Source organism: Bos grunniens, chromosome 7 (genome assembly GCF_055505025.1).
Source record: "Bos grunniens cultivar Pamir isolate PY7600 chromosome 7, Bosgru_T2T1.0, whole genome shotgun sequence".
In the NCBI taxonomy this organism is placed as follows: Eukaryota; Metazoa; Chordata; class Mammalia; order Artiodactyla; family Bovidae; genus Bos; species Bos grunniens.
In genome coordinates, this window is record NC_141171.1 from 110,320,533 (window position 1) to 110,334,351 (window position 13,819).

General features: G+C 43.9%; 1 protein-coding gene across 3 annotated transcripts in view; it reads left to right on the plus strand.

Annotated features, from left to right (window-relative positions):
• The first annotated feature begins 1,157 nt into the window (after positions 1-1,157).
• The window catches only part of CAMK4 (calcium/calmodulin dependent protein kinase IV), a 261,315-nt gene continuing 248,653 nt past the window's right edge, over positions 1,158-13,819 (plus strand). The window contains exon 1 of one of the 3 annotated variants that reach the window (XM_086413409.1): positions 1,158-2,681. In XM_086413409.1, coding sequence (XP_086269535.1) covers positions 1,623-2,681 — 1,059 coding nt within the window. In that variant the 5' untranslated portion in view covers positions 1,158-1,622. The remainder of the gene's footprint in view (positions 2,682-13,819) is intronic. The other 2 variants (XM_086413411.1, XM_086413410.1) reach the window with 2 other exon arrangements.

Below are 13,819 nucleotides of genomic sequence, written 5' to 3' on the forward strand. Positions count from 1 at the left end.
TCAACATTTCTAAAGATTAAATCTCTCTTTTCAAAGGGAACTGTAGGAACTGTGGGTTTTGGCTGTGAATAGCAGAAGAAGAAATGTTGGGACTAAGGGCTTCTTATGAAAAAAACATTGAACCAGTATCTTACTCTCCACTCTACTTTTAGAAAGATCTAGTACTCTGATTCCTGAGTATTTCTGGAACTCTGTGGCAAGAATTGTATTTCTTCATATTGGCTTCTCCCAATTGTAAATCTGGGGTTCAGGTATATCCAGTCTTCTGAGTCAGTGACCATTTGTTTGTTTCAAGATTTTAAGTTTTAGTTGATATTATTCCTCCTGTTCTTTTTGTGGATATATGGGTTTGTCCCTTTTCTGTCATTTTAGATGGCATTTAAAAATGAGTGATGATAAACCGCGTAGATTCTATTCCTATTCCACCAAATTGTCATCTCTAATTTTCAAATAAATATAAACTGCATTTATGAAACCAAACACCCTCTTTTTAAACTTCAGCTAATAACACTTTTACAAAAGTCAGTTGTGAAAAGCCGAGGTGTCAAATAACTAAACCAATGTTGGATGTAAATGCCAACTCTGCCGTCACCTTTGCACCGTGAAATGCTGTTTCCCTTCCGTTGTTCCTTAAAGTAGCGGGGGAGGCTTGCCGGCTTGTTTAGCGTAAGGTGCTTGCTTTCAACTTGGGCTGTAAAAGAACTGCTCACAGCAGACATGTATGTGCATGTGGTGCTGCCACTCAGGCCTTGCCTCCGAGAAGTGTAAATAAAACAAACGGCTTGGCCGCTACTTCATGCCCACCCTTCCACCGGTCAGAGCAAACCAAAGGACACTTACTTAGTAAGAACCAGAATTTACTTTCAAGAGCTTCATCAGATTGCTTTGTTTGTGAACTTCGATTTTCTAACATGAAGATTACGGAATTCGTTCTCTGAATTTACAAGTCATGTGAGCATTTGTATTTTACTGAATATAATCTGGTATTAACTTCATTTGTGTGACTCTACATGTACTTGCTGTTCTGTAGGCCTTTTGTAAACTGATCATATGCTGATCTTCATATAATTATCTGTGAGGAATAGTTTCTGAATTTACTTTTAATTTTCAAATGAGTCACATTCCTGTCATTAATTAGTTAGATTTTTGGGTTTTTGCTTTTTTGTTTTATTTTTGGTAGTCCACCAATATAGCACAAAAACTCTTAACAGTGATAAATTAATCAGTAATAGAAGAAACTATTGGACCGTGTTTACTGGTATAATCAGGAATGGACACACACTGAAAAGACTTTAGTACCTGTTGCGGGAAACAAACAAAAAAAGACTAACACATGTGAAGTAAGATTAAATAAAGGGCTCAAAGTTATTTAGCCAGAAAGATGTGATGTAATGTCTTTATATATACAAAAATTCATTACATAATATAATGACTAGTTATTTTCATCTCTGCTGAAATCTAAAAAGAAAAATGTTCAAGGGTAGAAATAGTCAATGTAAATTTAACCAATACTTAGAACGATAGCCTTGAAGGTTGATGGACAGACATTAGAAGATTTGTGATAGGACAGCTCTACTGGGAAGAGGAAAGAGCTTTAAACACAGCAGTCTTCTCTGTCATGAATGATGCCAAGTCCCGCGTTAAGGCAGAGAGCTGGACTAGTTGGCTTCCAGAGGCCCCCTTCCAAACCTGGAATTCTCTGGTCACTTCTGTCGCTAGCCTTCGGAAGCTGGAGTCAGCCAGTCACAGCAGATAGCTGCCCTTTCAGGAGCTCCAGCAGTGCCGAGGAGGCAGCGCCCGCAGCAGCAAGGCAGCAGCTGTCCCCGCCGGAGACTTCGTCCAGAGTCAGGTCAGCGCGTCCCTTCCTCCGCCTTCCCGGCTCTGTGCGTGGCGGCTCCCGAGGCCCGGCGGCCGCGGGCCGGACACCCCAGCCACCCACACGCCCCGTGACGGGGGCAGGCGGGACGGCTGGTGGGCTGGCGCTGTGTGGAGGGCCTCGCGCCGGGCGCGCTCGGGTGGCACCACCACCGCCGGGTCCCCGTGACGCCGCCGTGCAGGGCGCCCGGCCCAGGTGCCCCCGGGCGCGCCGGGCGCTGTCCGCTCGGAGCGGCCGCCGCGGCTCCCGGCGCCCGCAGGAGGGCGCGGGCGGGGATGCTCCGGCCGGGGGCCTCACCCAGTCTCCCGCATCCGGAGCCGCCCCGCGGGCTCCGCGCAGAGGAGGGAAGGAGGGAGGGGTGGGGAGGCTCGGTGCGGGAGGAGGGAGCGCGGGGCGGCGCCGCTCGCGGCCACAGCCTCCGCCCCTCCCGCGGGCGGCTCGGCTCTCCTGCACCCTCTCCCGGTCCCTCGCGCCCCCGCACGCTCTCGAGCGCGGAGGGGAGCGCAGCCGCGCGGAGGGGAGCGCAGCCGCGCGGAGGGGCCGGCGGGGGCGCGCTTGCAGGGCGCAGCTCGCGCCGGCGCTCGCGGGCGGGGACTCCTCGCTCCGGCAAACGGCGGCGGCGCCAGCGGAGTCCCGCCGCGAAGATGCTCAAAGTCACGACGCCCTCGTGCTCCGCCTCGTCCTGCTCCTCGGTCACCGCCACCGTGGCCCCGGGACCCGGGAGCCTGGTTCCGGATTACTGGGTCGACGGCTCCAACAGGGATGCTCTGGGCGATTTCTTCGAGGTGGAGTCGGAGCTGGGACGGTACGGCGGGGCGGCCTGGGGGGCTGGGGGCGGCGGGCTGAGGCGCTCGGACCTGGAGGAGCCGGACATCCTGGGCGCCGGCTGGGGCTTCTGCCGGCGGCGCGCTTCGGGCGCTTGCCTTTTGCGGCTCCAGCTCCCCGGAATACCGGGGCCGGCCTCCCGGCCCTTGGGTTCTGCCGGCTCCGGGAGAGAGCCCGGGGCCGTTCACGAGCGAGCCGGCGTCGCCGCGCGCGCCCAGGCCGGTGCAGCTGCGGGCGGCAGCCCGGGTGCTCCCCACCGCCGCCGCCTCTCCGGCTGCCGCCTCCGCGGGTGACAGCTCCACCGCACGTGGGCCCTGCTTGCCCAAGCGGCGTCTCTGATCGCGATTATAGCTTGCCAGAGGGTCCTGTCTGTCTAGTTATTTTTTGGGGATGAGGGGCGGAGGATGCCTCTCCAAATCTTGACAGAAATATTAGATTCGATTCTTCCTCCTTCCCCTCATCAAGCTCTCCAAAGCAAGTGGCACTGGAGATTAAACTTAAACACCAGCTTCCCCGCAGAGTCTGCTCAGGAGTGAAGGGGAATGAATCATTTAAGGGAGTTGAAGGCAGAATAATGAACTAGTGTGGCTTTAAAGGAGAGGCAGTGGTAATTAGTGAGAAGAGTTCTGCTGCTCTTTGACGTGCTGGAGTGATTTGTTTAATTATGTATGCAGAAAACCATCTCCCTGGGGTTGCAGAAATGTCCCTCATCCCTGCTTTGAAGACTCAAACAGGTAGTGATCTTGCCACGTGCATGATGCCATATGTTCCTATATTTTTATCCACTGAAAAATATTTTCCCCTTCCTTTTTCCTCCTTTCTTTCTGTTATTCATAGGTAGGGAGACCTCTTTTCAATATTCATTTTAGAATTAGACCCTTTATTATATGGAATCTAAAGATGTAATTTCAGCCGTTAACAAGTTGAAACTTCTATACTTAATATTTCTTTGCAAATTTCTTTTTTCTTTCTTTTTTTTTTTTTTTTGCTGGAATAGAGTTAGCAGTCATTTTCTTTTTAGTGTCACTGGAGACTACAGTATGGGATTCTGGATGTTGGTCCTTAGTGGGACTGTGTAAGGGCCACTTCTCTCTGAATTGCCTCTGTTAATGGCCCACTGAGTGCAGAGGTGTGTAAGAAGGGCAAAACTTCTGACTGAAATTTAGGAGTTGCCACTCTTGAAAAGGTTTGCAGAATATTTAAACATTGAATAATATGTAAAATCCTGTTTTGATCAAGCTTTTCAGTGTTCATCTAAAGATCTGCTATTGCATGCATTCCCTAATATAGCTGAAGATAAAACGCCTCCTTCTGTAAGGTTTGAAGCCTACATAGTTGTATGATGAGCTGCAGTGGAACCCTGTAAACTTCTGATTAAAGTGGTAACCTGCTTAAAATTGGTGAGTTTCAGAAACTGCCACCTAGTAGAGGAAGCGCCTGATGGTGTGTAGGGACTGTCCCACCACCAAATCTGCCTGTTTTCTGAGTGACATTTACCTTAGATGCCCCTCATTGGCTCTGACTTAACCTCAGCACACATTAGCTGTGTGATTAAGGGTTGCAAGCTTAACTCAGGAAACTTTCTTTTATGTAATGAATGGGAAAATGGGAAAATACCAGTTGCATACATATACGGAATGGTAGACTTCATAGGAAAAACCTAAGGAATTTGGAGTTTGTTATGTTTTTCAAAAAAGCTTGTTGTATTTTGCAGTAATTTTGGAGCACAAATATAAATCAGTTATATATGCTCAGACTGTCACTCTGCCATCGAGTCATTTGATGGCTATAAAAATCACAGAATTAAAATATTTTGAGAAGAGGTTGAAAATGGTTCCTCCTGTCCTCTTTCTCAGTATTCTAGTATATCAGGCAAGTCCTCTGTAGATGGCAGTATTGGTGAGGTGCGTACGTACTCCGTCTGGTTGAGACTTTGGGAAATACTGTCACTTCACGACCAGAATGCTTTGTGTGCCTCTCTGCGTGCTTGCTTGCCCTTTTGCCGCAGCGTGGCCGCTTTTAGTTCCCTGGCTGGGGGTGAACCAGCAGTGGAAGGGCGGAGCCCTAACCACTGGCCCACCAGGGAGCTCCAAAACTGACTTTTTTCAACAAAACAAACCTAAAACAGAAACAACCATGTTACAAATATAATTGTTAAGAATCTCTAAAGCCAGAGAATCCAACAGAATTACAGTTGTAGGTACTGACTGAGTGACAAAAGTGCGCTTCCTTACCCCACTAGTGATAAGGTGGGGGCTCGGTCAGTTGGCTCCAAGCCTTCCCTCTCTCTCCTCTCGGTCTGGCACCAAGTCTGCCTGCCCAAACATGTAGTTCCTAGTAACACGGTTGTCATTCAGAGTAAGAGAACAATGTCCCTGGTGCTGTGTGGAGCCACTGTGGTTAGTTACAGGGTGCACACTGTTCCCTGCAGACTAGTGTAGATTAAGTAAGAGAGTAATCCATTGCAGTTACCTGTTGTAAGCTAGTGACTCCTGATTTCAAGAATATTGGACATATGACCATCAGGGCATCATCAGACTTTGAGGATGGATTTGGGAATTTCGGGGAACAAAATTCCTGTGGCTGTAACCACCTGGATTCCCCATGTGGTGCTCACAGCACCGACCCACATATAAACAGTCAGACCGGGGGCATGTCATAGCTTGCTTTTTTCAGATTGCGAGTAAGTCAGGAACGGAAAGGTGTTGAGAGGAATTATTTAAGAGTTTCAGGTAAGCGAATTTATTTTTCTAAAAACCACATTTGAAAATACTGCTGTGTTTACAAAATTTGTTTAAAAGTTCACGAAAACCAAGTTCACAACAAATTCAGTTCTACTTAAAAAGATGAATTGGCCTTGATCCCATTCAGGGCTCTGTATCCTAGAGAGTGGTTGGTCATTTGCCCAGTGATTTGAGAAACTGGTGTTTCAAAGGTTTTTCCAAGGGAGAAGCGAGCTTCCCTGTGGCCAAGATCCTGTCTGGTGGTTTGGCAAACAGAGGAGCATAATTTGGCCTGGGCTGCTCTGTGGTTTGGGCTTTGGTTATCTCTCAGCTTTTGTTCCTGTCTTTGGTATGAGATTGAAAGGATATTTGTCACAAGATCAGATGTGTGTCCCCCTACCACCCTGCAGCACACACACACAAGTTCAGGGAAGCAAATGAAAGATAATTAGGACAAAAGAATAAGAGTGTGAAAATCACATAATTAAAGTATTTTGGGAAAAGGTTGAAAAATCTACTTCTGTTCTCTTTTTGAGTTGAAATTGATTTTTTTGGAATCAAAACTTTTGAAAAATTTTCGTGCCACTTCACTATAGTTTTTTCGGGCTAATGACTTTCAGTGCCTGCTCTATCCCTCCCCTGAGTTGGTTCACAATTTTTAAAAAACTTACATAGCAACCCCATATAATTATAATTGTATAGGGTCCCTTGCTATGTGTATCCTTGCTCAGAATGAAATAGATTTAGATAATGAGTCATATGTGTGTGTAAAATGGGGGGAAGTTTGCTAAAATAATGTTTATTCTTATTACCAACAATGTGTTCTGATATTTCCTATTCTATGCTGTTTGATTTTATCCTAGTTTCTTAAAAATATTGACTGAACCCATGTGATTCTACATCCTACCGGTAGGTTGTGACTCAGTTTTAAAAGGACTGTTTTAGGCCTAACTCTGTGTGATAGTCCTTTTGAGAGGAGCAGACCAGTTGGTGACACTGAATCCTGTCCGATGGCACAGCTCTGAGAAGAAAAATTCCCCTGTCTTTATTTCCAGCATGATTGGGTCTGCCTTTTCAAACACTTTTGGAAAAACTCTGATGTCTCTGTAAGAGAAGGGTGGAGTATCTCCTGGACTGACTGAGCATGTCAGGAGGCTGGACCAGGAGCGTCTTCACTGTGAAGCAGAGGAATCCAAAGGCCTGAGCAGGGCTGTATTCCACTCAGTAACACCTAACTTTGTTCCCGGGTGATGGTCAGGAAATGCTTCCTGTAAGGGACAGCAGAGGGTGCATCTTCTAAGAGGACGGCTGCAGCCTGTGCTCCTGGCTAAGAAGGACTCAGACCCTCTCTGCCCTGCCCTGTCCTTCTGTTTGTCCGCGCCCTCCCACCGCTCTCTGCCGGCGCTCCCGAGTTCTCCGTCTTCCCTGACACTGGTCTGTGGGCCCTGCAGCTGCCCGCGGGCGTCCTGCCACACTCGCTGCGCGGGGTTTCTTGAGCTCTTGGGGGATGCTGTGGTTTTTATTTTTTAATCTCACTAGGAATTTAAAGTGTACCTGTTTAGTCCCTCTCTTGTTCTTGGTGCACCTGATTCTTTTCTCAGGCAGTTGACTCAGGAGCGAGGTGGGGTTGCAAGTGGGAGAATAGCGACTGGGGCTGCACACGCTCTTTGCACCAACGCTGAAGGTCTGTAGATCTGGCTGATTCACTGCTGGGTACTCATTGCCTACCACAGTGCTCAGTACCCAGCAGGTGCTCAGTAAACGATTTTGAAGAGAATGGATGAATGGTAACAAAATGGGCCAGCACTGTGGGTCCTGCTATGATCATCTCAGTTCTGGGAACCCCAAGGAAAGGATAATCTGGTGACCTGCTTATCTTCTCCCTAAAACATGTGCAGCCGTGATCCTAATCTCACTCAGCATTTGGTTTTCTTTCTTGGTAGTGTGAGTATTGATAACCGCCACCTCTATAACTTTTTCCTGTTCAAAATAATGCTGCTTTGCTGTTGGCAGAGTGCTTTGTGGCTCTGAAATGAAAAGGATTCAGTTTCACCTTTACCATCATTTTACCACAGGCATGTCAGAATTAAGAGTTAAACCAGCTTGAATTCAAAGGCATGAAATGCCTCCAAGCCATGCCAGCTACTAAAGTTAATAAATAGTAAATGCTAAATTTAGAAATACTGTCGCTGTAAAGAACCTTTAAGGAAAGTGAAGATAATGATAGCATCATTACTTTAAGAATACAGTATTTTTCCTTGTTTAAATACTGTTGCAAGGGTAAAAATAACTTTTAATTTGGAAAAAAAAAAAACAAAAAACATAAAAAGACCCAGGTGTTGTCTGCTTCTAAGTTGCTCTGGTGAACTCTACTTGGAAAAAAAAAAGAGAAAGAACGAAAACACTAACCACAAAAGAGCTTCAAAGACCTTTCTTGTAAACACTTACCCTCAGACACATCTGTGTGGATTGTGTATTTGCAATAATAGTTTTGAGAATAAAGTACTGAGTGGTAGCCAAGTGAACTATTTCAGCTACTAACAGTTATATTGTTTTATGTTAATGATTTTATTTTTGCTAGATTAAAAAGTAGTTCTCTTTAAACTCCCTTTCAGGAAAGCTAATGTATATAATAAAAAATATTGAATTAAAAAAATTTCAAGGTCAGCTTTATTCTGCAAAATATAGTATTTGAGTCAATGAAGCATATAATTCAAGTCAAAGAACTTTACATGAAATCAATATCAGTTAGAGTCAAGGTTTTACTGAAATTGTATTAATCTTTACCTCAATTATTTTAAAAAATCTATTTGATAATGCAGGATCATCTGAAAATGTCATAACTTCCATGGTTTAATTAGGAAGTTTGATCTAAATATTGATGGCATAATATTAGCATATAAAGGACATGCCCCAGTGCAGTCTGTTTTTAAAATTCTAATTGCCCACCGAGGGCAGCCGCTGTGTGGGCCATGTAAAATAATGAAAGGTTTGGGTGGGAGATTTCCTCAGCAATCTTATCGGTGACAAAGATCGAATAAGGACAGCGTGCTGCACAGAGGACGATTTATAACTGTGGGCAGAGGGTAGGACGTGTTCAGCTTGCTCTTTTTCTCAGAGCAGTTTCTCAGCCTTGGCGCTGTAGAGGTTTGGGGCCGGATAGCTCCGTGTTGTGGGGCCGTCCTGTGCCTTGTGAGATGTTTAGCAGTCTCCCTGGCCTTTACCCACTAGCTGCAGGTAGCTGCCTGAGCCTACTCCACCAGTTGTGACTAGCAAACATGTCTGAGTGTGTGTTTGTGTGTGTGTATGCTCAGTCGTGTTTGACTGTGACCCCGTAGGGCGTAGCCCGCCAGACAGGGAAGAATTGTGGAGTGGGTTGCCATTTTCTCCTCCAAAAAATGTCTCTAGACGTTTCAAATGCCACCTCCTCTTCTTCTGAGAACCCCTGTCTCAGAAGCTGGAAGCTCGTCTTTTGCGTGATTTTCTTGTAGTGATGTAAGATAGTTAACAAGGAGTTTGATGGATTAGAGTCATTTGGCTTCATTGATTATCTGCTACAATCAAATGTTTCTTCCACTTTTATGTAATACCCTTGATTTCTGTCGTATATACATAACCCTTGTGCTATAATTTGCTTAATATTTTTGTTTAAATCACCTCATTTTGGTTAACCTAAATTTACTTACTGAGATTACTTAGTTTCATTAAATTGAAAACCAGTATTCATGCCATAAATAGAAGCAATAAAAACAAAGCATTTTTACTAAATTGTAGCACAAATGCTTGCCTCCAGAGGCTCCAAGCCTAGAATTGTTTTTCTCTTTGTTAAAAAGGGAGATTATCAAAGATTAGAGAGTTTAAACCATAGTAGCACAAATTGAGGTTTTCCTCTTGATGTAATCGCAAAGATTGAAAATAATTGAAAAGAGAATGATGTTGTCATCTTTTGATTTACTATTATTGAATTCCATATCTTCATGCGGCTTGAAGTCCTCTGTGTTACAAGTCTGATCTTTTGAATATTATGACCTGGACACTTTATGGTATGGGGAGGGGTGGGGACAGGGTGTGGACAGGGAAGAGGTTAGAGTATGAATGAATGTGATAAATAAAACCCTGCTTGGCATCCACACGCATGGTTTACTGATGAGGCAGCAACAGTTAAGCTGAGATAAACAAAGAAGACTAATGCAAGATGGAGGGGCTTCCCAGGTGGTGTTGGGGTAAAGAATCTGTCTCCCCGTGCAGGAGACGTAAGAGTCGGTAAGAGTCGTGTGTTCGATCTCCGGGTCAGGAAGATCCCCTGGAGGAGGGCACAGTAAGCCACTCCAGTATTCTTACTTGGAGAATCCCATGGACAGAGGAGCCTGTGCGCTTAGCCTGCGAGCACACCATGTGGAGATAATGAGAATTACAGCAGTGACACAGACTGTGAAGCCTCTGACTGCAAGGAGGAGAGCCGGCTTGGATCCCTGGGTCCGGAAGATCCTCTGGAGAAGGAAATGGCAACCCACTCCAGTATTCTTGCCTGGAAAATCCCTTGGACTGGTAGGCTACAGTCCATGGAGTCGCAAAGAGTCGGAAACGACTGAGCAATCTCACTTACAACGAAGTGATAATTTTGACTGGGAAGATTGAGGTGTCTTCTTTGGGAGGGGTGGATCTTGAAATCTGGCAGGATTTTATTTTATTTTATTTTTTAATCTGGCAGGATTTTAACAAGGTATAGCTTTGGTGAAGAGTATCCCAGGTGGAAACTACATTCTAAAAAAAAGGCAAAACTTGGCAGAAAAATGTGGGGTATGCAATTTATTTTGTAAGTTTTATAAAGTATGAATATTGTAATGAGAAATAAGGTTAGAAGGGTAAGTTGATATAAGAACAAAGAAAGCCTGTGAAAAAAATGACTGAGTTTGTATCAGCTGAAAACCAAAATTATACTTAAAACAGAAAGTAACCATTATGAAAGCAAAAGGTGGCTATAGAAGCAGCTGCATCTTAGGGTAAAGATGTGGAACACAGCATTTGCCTCTAACTCTTAATGCAGATAAGTGAGGGGGATGGGTAAAAGAGAATTTACCATGTTGGTTTAAAAAAAAAAAAAAAAACCTTTCTGCACTCCATGGATAGGATAATAAAGGGGAAGTGTGGGATTGAGGGGATTAAGATCAGTACTGGGTAAAGAGCCTGGAAAGGGACAGAACTGCTTTAGGTTTTGAGGGTCACAGTTCTCTCTGGCAACTCTCAACCCTGATAATTAACTAAAATCAGCCACAGACACACAGAAACCAATGCACATGGCTGTGTTCCAATAAAACTTTATTCAGTTCAGTTCAGTTCAGTTCAGTTCAGTCGCTCAGTCGTTTCTGACTCTTTGCGACCCCATGAACAGCAGCACACCAGGGCTCCCTGTCATCACCAACTCCCGGAATCCGCCCAAACCCATGTCCATTGAGTCAGCGATGCCATCCAACCATCTCATCCTCTGTCGTCCCCTTCTCCTTCTGACCTCAATCTTTCCCAGCATCAGGGTCTTTTCAAATCAGTCAGCTCTTCACATCAGATGGCCAAAGTATTGGAGTTTCAGCTTCAACATCAGTCCTTCCAATGAACACCCAGGACTGATCTCCTTTAGAATGGACTGGTTGGATCTCCTTGCAGTCCAAGGGACTCTCAAGAGTCTTCTCCAACACCACAGTTCAAAAGCATCAATTCTTCTGTCCTCAGCTTTCTTTATAGTCCAACTCTCACATCTATACATGACCAGTGGAAAACTTTATTAATGACAGTGAAATTTCAATTTCATATAATTTTTATGTCCCTTAATATTATTCTTCTTTGATTTTTAAAAACCATTTTAAAATGTAAAAACTATTCTTCAGTTGCAGACTGTTCAAAAATAAGTGGCTGCTATCTTAGGCCCTTAGCCCATGATTTGCTGACCCAAGACCTAGATCAGTCAAGGTAAACTTCTACTCCTCCTCACATACATGAAAATTTCAGATTAAAATGACATCAAAGCTTCATTTATTCAAGTAACTACCTTTAATCTCCCTTTTACTTGGGACATGTCAACCTAATAGTGTTTTCAGTGGGCACAGTCTTTAAATGCATTCTCATCCTTTTTCTATATATGTTGAAACTAAATCAGTTGCAGTTCTTGCATGTATAGTACGTTGGTTAGTTTCATTCATCATTCTTGCTTTTGAAAATGAAGTAACTTTACTTGAAGGGTGTACTTTAAGCTAAATTTCCATACCATAAAACTTCCACATCATGATCAGCATTCACATTCAAAGTTATTATTGGAGGGTCATTTATTTTGTGTATAATAATTAAATCAATTTCAATGGATCATTCTCTTATATTTGAAATGATAGATATTACAAAAGTAATGTGCTAAATCCATTCGCTTCTAATGAATAGAGTTCAGTTCCTTTTTCTGTGCACTAGTATATGATCTGCATGTTGAGTGAGCTTCTGTAAGCCATGCATGTATCACAGGTACACTAACCAAGGGCCCTTGAGACTGTTTAAGCATAAAAAAAAATATTTCTTTTTCATCTGAATAGACTTTAGAACTAAAGTAAAGCGGTCACTTATATCTTAACTAAAGCAGAGGTCTCCAAAGTTGGATGTTCATACCCAGGGGGTGAATAATATATTGGGATGTTAAAAGAATGTAGAAGAGAATCTATCTTTACTTACTTTTCTAATTTTTGTGTTTTATAAATGTTTTGAAAAGAACATCACATATTGGTTTAGCAACATATGTGTTGAATTTATAGGTATATAAGTATACACAGTTTGGGAGCATGCGCTCAAAACATTTTGTTGGACGATTACTGGATCAAAGAATAGTAGTTTTAAGTGGCTACTGAGTAAGTTTTTTACTTAAATACTAACATTTTACTCTATGAAAATTATTTTAAAGCAAATATATAGATCAAAAAGAAATCATATTGCAAGGTGTGACTTGTGCAGAAAGGGGAAGTGGACTCATATGTGCACTTGTTATGCATTTTAAGACTACCTGATGAGAGGTTTTGATAAGAGCTTAACTGCCATTATAACCAAAAGTCATATAGCAAAATAAAAAAAAAAGAGAGAGAGAAAAGGAATACAGTTTGCCCATCAAGCAGAGGGTTAAATGAATTTTGGTTTTGACGTTTGTTTTTGTGTGTGTGTGTGGTTGTTGAACCCAGAATTCATAAGCAAGAATGTCAGTTTGAAAATACCTAACTTACTTCATGGTAAATTTTGTCAACTGCTGGCTTAGGCTATTGACTGCATTTTCCTAAAGTGTTTGATGGTCAGGGCTTGAAGAGTTGTGGGCAGTTCATGCCAGGATGCTGAGTTTAACTTGGTTAACAAATGCATTGTCATCAGTTAATTACTTTTTAAGTCATGCTTCAGGGTGATATGGTTGAAAAATTCACCAGGTGCAAAAAAAAAAAAAAATAGCTAGACTTGAGACTACATTCTGATTAGAATGAGTTGCTAAAAAAGCAACGCATATAATGTGTTCTTCACCATTTTCTTTACTAGTTTGTGGTAGCATTTTATGTTAAAACCGTACTTTCTTTATGTCATGGTGAGTATTTGACTAATATTACAAGCCAGAACAGAGAAGAGTAGGGGATCGCAAATCTGTTGTGTTCACACGTTTGTTATGACTATAATGCAGTATTTGAATGATTTTTTCCGACTTTCAGTCTTCACGGACTGTTTAGTAGGGACTTCGCTTGCCTTTTCCCTTTCATTACACCGTGTCTTGTACTTTTTAGCTTGGTCTGCTTTACTTCTTGTACTGTCTTGAAAGGACAGTTAGTTAGTGACTCTAACTTAGTAAATGACAACTTTCCATGTGGGACTTTCACACACAAAGGTGTTCTTTAGTTGTAACAGCTAGTCAGTCCAAGTGTTATCTTTAGCAAGATATAAATGCACTGCTACCTCTTCATTCAAGTAAATCTTATTGCTTCAAAGCTCCCTGTTAGGACAGCCAGTGAGAAAATAAGATATGTTATTAAATGCATCCAAATTCAAACTATATAATTCAGTAAATTAGTAATTCAAGGCACACGGTGGGGTTCTGTCCGGTTTTGAGGTTCTGAGGAGGTGGTGTCCAGGCTGAGCGGGGCGCCCAGGGCGGGTGAGGTTTAGGCCCGGGCCGAGGGGCTGGGGGCCCAGTTCCCGCTTGGGGCCCGGGGATGGAGGCGAGACCCTCAGGTGGCCTCAGCCAGGGGACAGCGGGGCCGGCAGGCACTCGGGGCCGGCTAGGGCCGGGGCAGCAGGCCGAGCGTCCTGGACAGCAGAGCCCGGCGGGCGGGGGAGGAGGCCGCGGAGCCCGAGGCGGGAGGTGAGCACGCGGGCGCGCGGGCGGGCGCAGGAT